Consider the following 10,000-nt stretch of genomic DNA (forward strand, 5'->3'; position numbering starts at 1 on the left):
GTGTGTGAACTATAAAATCATTTTGATTCTGATATTAGGAAACCAATATTCTCTTAATCCTCTACTTCCTTCCTGCCAACAGTTCAACGTTCCGACCTTCTGGCACGAGAAGACGGAGCGTCCAATATGATGAGTGAGCGCAGGTCATTAATCCTCCGCCAGCATATAAACGCCACGGCAACGGCATTAAACATGATGGCCGAGACCCTCGAAGCCTTGGAGGAGGGAAGGAGGGAAGGGAAGGAAGGGAGGGAAGGAGGGAAGGAGGGAAGGGGGAAGGGAGGGAAGGGGGAAGGGAGGGAAGGAGTGAAGGAAGGGAAGGAGGGAAGGGGGAAGGGAGGGAAGGAGTGAAGGAAGGGAAGGAGGGAAGGGGGAAGGGAGAAGGGAGGGAGGGAGGGAAGGAGTGAAGGGAGGGCGGGAGGGAAGGGAGCACCGCCTCCTCCTTGCTGCCAGGGCTTTAGCTTCCACAGGCTCTCCGTGCTGTGGCGTTCACATCTGGACCGGGCCCAAACAGATCCGGTGTACAAACACACACAACGAAACAACCAAAGACACACAAGAGGAATTCTACATCCACAAATAGACAATATTCAGTATTCAAGCCAACAAGCTCCCAATTGTCCAGACAAGAAATCCGGTCGTTGAAGAACAATCTTGCTAACGTGAGGGGTCAGTGAGCAGCTCCAGAACTCACCTTTGATCCGCAACTGCTGCTGTTTTGTTCTGAACGATGCAGAATCGGACTCGAATGCAACACGTGGTCAATGACGGCCACGAGAAAAGGAAGTGAAGGCATCATTTGACTGGTTCCCTGGCAACAAAACACACAAACTGACTCCAACAAAGAAACAAACTGTTTTCCTGGAAGTGTTTTAGGTGCTGAGGAAAGTCCTTTATATTGTGAACTGTGATGGATAAATAGATGTGGGAGGTTCCGAGTCTGCTGTAATTACAACTGTAATAGGACATTAGTGCGGCTCAGGACAGGAGTAATAACGCACAGCCTGCAGGGACGGCTGCGTCTCTCATGCTTTACCTACAGAACACTGGTGACCATGCTAATGCTATACCTAATGCTTTACCTGCTAATCTGGCGCACCAAAACTCACAAAGGAATCACGGTTTTTACAGTCAAATGTGAGTTTTCAGCTGCAGACGACATCCCATAAATACCAGGAAATGTTTGAATTATTGGGACCATTAATCTAATATAATATCCAGTTGCTCTATAGCTAAAGTGGTTAGCTAGTTAGCATGAGTTCAGTCTCAGCTGGGATGTAGAGCTGGACATGAATGTCTACCAGGAGCACATTTAGTCAATAAGAAGCAATAACAGAGCAAACAAGCTAGGGTTAGGGCTAGGGATAGGGCTAGGGTTAGGGTACCATAGCCCTAGCCCTAACCCTAACCCTAGCCCTAACCCTAACCCTAGCCCTAACCCTAACCCTAACCCTAACCCTAGCCCTAACCCTAGCCCTAACCCTAGCCCTAGCCTAACCCTAACCCTAGCCCTAACCCTAGCCCTAACCCTAACCGTAACCCTAGCCTAACCCTAACCCTAACCGTAACCCTAACCGTAACCCTAGCCCTAACCCTAGCCCTAACCCTAGCCCTAGCTCTAACCCTAGCCCTAACCCTAGCCCTATCCCTAACCCTAACCCTAACCCTAGCCCAACCCTAGCCCTAGCCCTAACCCTAGCCCTAACCCTAGCCCTAACCCTAGCCCTAACCCTACCCCTAACCCTAACCCTAACCCTAGCCTAGCCCTAACCCTACCCCTAACCCTAGCCCTAGCCCTAACCCTAACCCTAGCCCTAGCCCTAGCCCTAGCCCTAACCCTAGCCCTAACCCTAGCCCTATCCCTAACCCTAGCCCTAGCCCTAGCACTAACCCTAGCCCTAACCCTAGCCCTACCCTAACCCTAACCCTAACCCTAACCCTAGCCCTAAGCCTAACCCTAGCCCTAGCCCTAACCCTAACCCTAGCCCTAGCCCTAACCCTAGCCCTAACCCTAGCCTAACCCTAGCCCTAGGCCTAACCCTAACCCTAACCCTAGCCCTAACCCTAACCGTAACCCTAGCCCTAACCCTAGCCCTAACCTAGCCCTAACCCTAACCCTAGCCCTACCCTAACCCTAACCCTAACCCTAACCGTAACCCTAGCCCTACCCTAACCCTAACCCTAGCCCTAACCCTAGCCCTAGCCCTAGCCCTAACCCTAGCCCTAGCCCTAACCCTAACCCTAACCGTAACCCTAACCCTAACCCTAGCCCTAACCCTAACCCTAGCCCTAGCCCTAACCCTAGCCCTAGCCCTAACCCTAACCCTAGCCCTAACCCTAGCCCTATCCCTATCCCTAACCCTAGCCCTAACCCTAGCCCTAACCCTAGCCCTAACCCTAGCCCTAACCCTAGCCCTAGCCCTAACCCTAGCCCTAACCCGAGCACGACACATGTGGTGTCTGCCGCAGGGCCGAGGCTGGCGTGCAGGGCTAGGGTTAGGGCCGTTAACAGGTGAATATCCTGGTTAATCTGCAGCGTCTGTCACCTGTGCTCCATCAGCCGTTCCAACAGGTGACCAGCGAATACAGGTGAACACAAGCAGAGCACCTGATGGACCTTTAACCGCCTGAGAAGCAGCGACGGACAAGAGTCGTGATTCTGCCGTCAGATCTGCTTCACACCTGATTAACACACCTGCAGTTAACGAGGGTCTGCACGACGCCTCAGGTGTGACACAATCCCTGTGTGGGAGCAAATGAAACATTCTGAATGGAAATAACCCAGAATGAGCAGCTGACGGGAGCAGGTAGTTGTTCTGGTGCTAATCACCTGTCTGCTGAGATACAGGTGAAATAACAGCTTTCATGTCACATGTTCTGAAACATAATCTCTGGTTTTGATCATGAATGTATGAATGTGGTTGTTCCTCTTATGAATGTAATCTGTGCTGTGAGTGCGTGCACGTGTGCGTGCACGTGCACTCCTCTCCAGGGAAACAGGTCTCAGAGCTGTGCTTAGCTACAGCTGCTAGGCAATCAAGCGTGGCGACCCTCCTCCTCTGTACAGAACATCCAGCTCCTCTGGGGCTTTATCAGGCTTCTCTTTAGGACCGTCACATCGCCTGATAAACACCTGCTGCTCCTCCACAGGCAACACGGAGGCTCTTCGGGAAAGTTCACGCTCACTCACAGACCAGGATTTTAAGGTGCAGCAGAATGTTGCTTCCTTGTTACGCTGGTGTAACAGATTATGATACTTAATTAATGTTTGATTGTGTTTCCTGGATGATAATGGAGGTGTTCCGTAGCAGTGGGCGGGGCCAGAACACCTTCAGAGCACTGCCGAGGCACCCTTGAGCAAGGTCCCAAACCCCAAAACGCTGGAGGACGTAGCCTGCATGGGCTCGGCTCCAGCACCCCCCCCACGATCCCACGAGGGAAACAGAGGTCAAGGGAGGAGGAAGAAGGTTCCTCTTATTGCTAATGAGGAAATGAAGACTCATTGTCACGTAGGAGCCACAGACATGCTAATCAGACATGCTAATTTGGTCGAGGCCTAGCTGTCTCCGTGTAGGAGATAAGGACGCAGTGCACGAGGTCCAGTGTTGACACAGCTGCCTCCTGACCTTGGGACAGAGATAGTGTGTCCGTCATGACACGCATGATAACAACGTGCAGGGAGCTGGATCAGTTTTAACGTGGTGAAGTTTCCGTCTCTAATGACACTCAGCTACCGTTGTGGTACAGCTGTTTTCATCTGGACTCTTATTGTCTTGTTATCTCAGTAGCCATGGCGCTCGTTGGTAACGCTCCAGACACCAGCACCTCCTCCACTTATGACAGTCCCAGCGGAGGGAACCAGAGGAGCCAGAACCAGAACCAGTGCAGGATCTATTTGTGTCCTCCTCCAGCTGCACAGAGAAGATTGGGCTCCTGTAGCAGATAATGATCCCCTAACCCTAATGATCCACTAACCCTAACCCTAATGATCCACTAACCCTAATGATCCACTAACCCTAACCCTAGTGATCCACTATCCCTAGTGATCCACTAACCCTAACCCTAATGATCCACTAACCCTAGTGATCCACTAACCCTAACCCTAATGATCCACTAACCCTAACCCTAGTGATCCGCTAACCCTAATGATCCACTAACCCTAGCCCTAGTGATCCACTAACCCTAATGATCCACTGACCCTAACCCTCATGATCCACTAACCCTAACCCTAATGATCCACTAACCCTAACCCTAGTGATCCACTAACCCTAACCCTGATGATCCACTAACCCTAACCCTAATGATCCACTAACCCTAGCCCTAGTGATCCACTAACCCTAATGATCACTGACCCTAACCCTCATGATCCACTAACCCTAACCCTAATGATCCAGTAACCCTAACCCTAGTGATCCACTAACCCTAACCCTGATGATCCACTAACCCTAGTGATCCACTAACCCTAACCCTAGTGATCCACTAACCCTAACCCTAATGATCCACTAACCATAACCATCATGATCCACTAACCTTAACCCTAATGATCCACTAACCCTAACCCTAGTGATCCACTAACCCTAACCCTGACCCTAATGATCCACTAACCCTAACCCTAGTGATCCACTAACCCTAACCCTAATGATCCACTAACCCTAGTGATCCACTAACCCTAACCCTAGTGATCCACTAACCCTAATGATCCACTAACCCTAGTGATCCACTAACCTTAACCCTAGTGATCCACCATCCCTAGTGATCCACTAACCCTAACCCTAGTGATCCACTAACCCTAACCCTAATGATCCACTACCCTAGTGATCCACTAACCCTAACCCTAGTGATCCACTACCCTAGTGATCCACTAACCCTAACCCTAGTGATCCACTATCCCTAGTGATCCACTAACCCTAGTGATCCACTATCCCTAGTGATCCACTAACCCTAGCCCTAATGATCCACGCCTGAGGCTGCAGCACACACGTCCACAGTGTCATTATGTCAACTAGTGTTTGGTTTTTTTACTACCTCAGATTTGGACAGGCTAGCTAGTGGCTAGCAGAGTGTCTCCAGGCTCTTCGAGCTTGTTAAAGAACTGCCTGATAGTTTAGCACCACAACTGAGCATTTCGTGGGTAACAACGTCATCCTTGGCGTCCTGTGCCACCTCACAGCTGAAGATATTTTTGCAGCACTTTGTAAAGAACCTTCTGTTATCATGAGGCCACCAGGACCTTGCATCTCAGCACAGGTGCAAGCATGAAGGTGTGCGCATGTCTTGTCTCACAGGTTACCTAGAGAGCAAGAATGATTAAGCTAGTGAGCAATTGGACTTGGACAACTGAGCGCAAGAGTTGGAGGGGAGATCCATCATCATGAAGGCTTCCGCCTGAGTCTGGCATGAGATGAATGGCTTTGGCTGCATGTGCACGTACTGTGCATTCATGTGTGTTTCTGCTGCTGAAAACCTTTATTTTAGGAAAAATACAAATTTGCAGCGTTGGAGACAATCAGAATCACGGGAAAGAATCATTTTCTACTTTTGTTATTTGGGGTTTTGCAAGATGAATGAGGATCAGGAGGAAGTGGCGTTGTGTTTCCTTCCTGTCCATTATGGATGAGCAGGGTTTGGTCAGGTGATCTCTGATGGCTCAAGGCAGCCTGCTGGGATTACCAATGACATCATGTTCCGCTGAGCTCAAGTGTGTGTGACCATGATTGAGTCACCAAGGTCACGCCTACCTAAACAGCCAGGTCTTTCCATCCACAGCACAGGAACGGAGCAGAACCCAGTTAGACCAGCGACCCGTACGCTTTAGAAAGTTTCATGATGAGCAGAATACTCCAAATATCACATGAGGAGGACGCGGCAAAGAACACCAACCTAAAGGGCCACTAACCCAAACCTGCAGCATCAGACACAATGAATGAACGTGACGGCTTTGTTAGCGACACTTCAGGTGTGTTAGCGTCTCCCTACAGGTGCCAGGACGGAAGTGGTTGTTTGAGTTGATCATTACTGGCAGCATGAGTGGAAATATTGTTGTGAGGCTCTTCTGCAGCTTCCAAGCGTGTCCACCTCCAACCAAACACTGGCTACCATCCGAGCCCTGAGTGGGAGGCTCGTTCCCCTCGAGTACGCAGAGACAGCTGGAGCCTTTTCTGTCCACCAAACACTCCAGAGAAACTCTGGCAGCCACTGGTTTCTCCCAGCTCTTGTGCACTGCATTTTAATATTTGGGTTCTTAGCGTAGCAGCACTTCATCACTACAGAGGAACACTGCGATTCTTCCTCAGACAGGTCCGCTCCGATGGACCAAACAAAGAACCACGTTTCTGTTCAGGTCCAAGAAATGACAAATCACCAAAGTTGATAAAACAGGAAGTGCTTTCTGCTAAATGTTCCATCAAAGCTGTCTGGGAGAAGCAGATGTTCCGACTAATTCCACAAAATACTCTCGTACCAGCAGAAAAGGGAAACAAACTTCTCAACAAATGCCGGTAGTTTTCTGCAGTGATGTAACCCCGGTTAGGGTTAGGGTTAGGCTCCTACCATCTTTGTGGGTTAGGGTTAGGCTCCTAGTATCTTTGTGGGTTAGGGTTAGGCTCCTAGTATCTTTGTGGTTAGGGTTAGGCTCCTACCATCTTTGTGGGTTAGGGTTAGGCTCCTACCATCTTTGTGGGTTAGGGTTAGGCTCCTACCATCTTTGTGGTTAGGGTTAGGCTCCTACTATCTTTGTGGTTAGGGTTAGGGTTAGGCTCCTACTATCTTTGTGGTTAGGGTTAGAGTTAGGCTCCTACTATCTTTGTGGGTTAGGGTTAGGCTCCTACTATCTTTGTGGTTAGGGTTAGGGTTAGGCTCCTACCATCTTTGTGGGTTAGGGTTAGGCTCCTACTATCTTTGTGGTTAGGGTTAGGGTTAGGCTCCTACCATCTTTGTGGTTAGGGTTAGGGTTAGGCTCCTACTATCTTTGTGGTTAGGGTTAGGCTCCTACTATCTTCGTGGTTAGGGTTAGGGTTAGGCTCCTACTATCTTTGTGGTTAGGGTTAGGCTCCTACCATCTTTGTGGTTAGGGTTAGGCTCCTACAGTCTTTGTGGTTAGGGTTAGGCTCCTACTATCTTTGTGGGTTAGGGTTAGGCTCCTACCATCTTTGTGGTTAGGGTTAGGCTCCTACCATCTTTGTGGGTTAGGGTTAGGGTTAGGCTCCTACCATCTTTGTGGGTTAGGGTTAGGCTCCTACTATCTTTGTGGGTTAGGGTTAGGCTCCTACCATCTTTGTGGTTAGGGTTAGGATTAGGTTTAGGCTCCTACCATCTTTGTGGTAAAGGTTGATCTTCACCCTCCGCTCCTCTGAGCCCAGCAGTGCCTGCGCCATCTGTGCGATAGCCAGCCTCTTGGTGTCGGGTCCATACAGGAAGTTACACGTGCACGGCTTCTGCATGATCTCAGCACGTGAGTAACCACACATGTGACAGAATCCATCGTTGCAGAAGATGATGGCACAGTTCTCCACTCTGGCATTTGCTATGATAAAGTTGCGACCTGTGGACAAAAGGAAACAAATTCATTTTTAGGTTTCATTGATTCGAACTTAAAATGAACACAAACCAACAATTTCATAAAGTCGTAACAGCCAACTGTGGCACAAGTGGCTTTACCTCCGATTGGTTTTCTATTGGCAGCAAATCACATGAAAATGAAGAAGAAGAATGTATATATGTGGAGAAGAGTATACAGCGCGCACACACGCACGCACGCACAATCTTATTTTGTCCGACACGCCGCTGCGCTGGAGTTAGATGGATGGGTCAGAGAACTGAAGAAGCCTTCTGGATAGAAGGCGAAACGTCTTCAAGAGAAGAAACCCAGTCCAGTTGACAGAGAAAACCACCTTGGAGTAAGAATTTAGAAACTTTTTTTTTTTTGAATACTCTGATGGCTTCTAAACTGCCTTCTGAAGGAGCCATTCAGCTCATTGAAGATGTTCATGCAGCCATAACTGAAGCTGCAGATACGCGTGTCCTTGTCCTCTTTAACGTTGCATTTACACTGTAAAAACACACAAGCACACGGCTGAAGGACTTTAGTGACAGGAGGTTTTGAGGGAGCGATGTTGTGCTCTTCACGTCTGTAGTGTCTTCATCCCTGGTGCTGCCAGCAGGCCGACGGGAGGAGACGTTGGTGCTCACGTCCACCAACTCCACAGCGGTTTTTATATATCTTTGATGATCACGATCAGTTCACGTTCCCCTCCCTCCTCAACCAACCATAGTTTGAGTTTAGAAAAAGAGAGATATTGTTTTGTCTGGTGGAGATTTAGATTAGGACATTTCTAAGAGCTGAAGTCAGTGGTGACCGAGGTGAGACTACATGAAGGATCAAAGCAAGAGCTGGATGGGTCAGAGACAATGGGAAGGATGTCGCAGAAGGAAAAGGATTTTCGCTTTAGGAGCGTCGCTCACTGCGTGTGCACGTGCAGCTCAGCGTTAGTTTGGCTTATTTCCATGTGGGATAACTGGAGAGAAGCTGTCCAACTCTTCAACACTAGGTGGCGATATGCTACTTTTGGGCAGTTTAATAAGGCTCCTTTTCTTGTTGAGTCAGCTACTTGTTTGTGTGGCCAGTAAATCTTTGAGGAACCTGCTCCCATCTCCCATGTCTGTGTTTGGTCCAAATCCTGTCAGCTTGTCGTCAGCGTGACACTTATTCCGTGAATCAGATCGATGCGCTGCGCTGGTCCTGCTCCAGGTTTCTTCCTGTTGAAGGGGAGATTTTCCTTGTTGGGGGTCAGGTCCTGGGGTTCTGGTAGGAGTCTGGAAACAATTTTGATTGATGCTGACAGATGCCTATAAATAAAGATTGATTGATTGATTCTTCTTGTAGGTGCTGTTAAAAGTTGTGTGTTGTGTTGCGTTGTATTTCCTGATTGTTGCTGTTTCATGTTAGATCATGTGAGATTTCCCGTTTGCATGTAAATTGGGACAAGGGACAAGATTTTCTGATGGAGGCAGTCAGTTGATGGGGCAAATCCGTCCCCCAGTGGTCAATAAGTGTGATAATTCCTCAATCATCACAATCCCTAATGGGCTGTTTCGCTCTGGGTGTCTCAGGGAACAACAAGTACAGTGTTCTCTGCTGCCTTAATAAGGTTATGCAGATTTATGCAAATGGACCCTAATCCTTGGGACACTGGAGACATTTTCTGTGTCCAGGCAGAGGAGATGAAGGAGGGGGGACATGAACAGGTGATAGGGAGGAGAGGGAGAGTAGATTAGACAGACGTGACCACTTCTTTAAAAGAAGGATGGGATCGACTAATGGGAGAGGCAAGCAGCTACAAGCTGGTAGAACCACAACGATGGTGCAGACATCTGAGCTACACTCGAATGAATGAATGCATTATGATAGATGACTATCAGCTGACCCTGGTCAGGAGCCCTAAATAGCCTCCACGTTCTGGACGTATCCCTGTGGGTGGAAGGAAATACAGGTACATCAATTAGAGACCCCTGAAGTGAAATGAAAGATGAGTGACATGGCTGGATCTGTCATTAAATGGAAAATATAAAGTAAAATATGCTTAGCAGCACGTCTGAGAGACCAAAGAGTGAATTCAAATTCAACTGAATTCAAACTCAAAGAGTGTTGAATTCAGTTGTATCTTCTCTTGTATTAGAGTCAGGCAACCTTGGATATTCTAATTTTGTAGATTACTGGATGCTGCGTTAGCTCACGCCTCCGTTTCAGCCTTTGATCGTTGTGCTGGGAGGGATACGTCCAGAACGTGGAGGCTATTTAGGGCTCCTGACCAGGGTCAGCTGATAGTCATCTATAATAATGCATTCATTCATTTGCTTTAAGCTGAACATACATTAGTCCCTCGTTATACATTGACATCTCAGTATATTGTGTTTGTGAATTGGACATCAGGCTGCCGTGACATCAAACTTTGGAATGTTCGTGTACTTTAGACGTACACCTGTACAGTATAGTCTGACAAAG

The 10,000-nt window shown here is 48.5% G+C and overlaps 1 protein-coding gene across 5 annotated transcripts in view; it reads right to left on the reverse strand.

Annotated features, from left to right (window-relative positions):
• kcnh2b (potassium voltage-gated channel, subfamily H (eag-related), member 2b) overlaps positions 1 to 10,000 on the reverse strand; it is a 94,867-nt gene that overhangs the window by 74,079 nt on the left and 10,788 nt on the right. For all 5 annotated transcript variants that reach the window (XM_057013115.1, XM_057013114.1, XM_057013112.1 and 2 more), the window contains exon 2: positions 7,310 to 7,540. In XM_057013115.1, coding sequence (XP_056869095.1) covers positions 7,310 to 7,540 — 231 coding nt within the window. The remainder of the gene's footprint in view (positions 1 to 7,309; positions 7,541 to 10,000) is intronic.

Source organism: Takifugu flavidus, chromosome 17 (genome assembly GCF_003711565.1).
Source record: "Takifugu flavidus isolate HTHZ2018 chromosome 17, ASM371156v2, whole genome shotgun sequence".
NCBI classification, from domain to species: domain Eukaryota; kingdom Metazoa; phylum Chordata; class Actinopteri; order Tetraodontiformes; family Tetraodontidae; genus Takifugu; species Takifugu flavidus.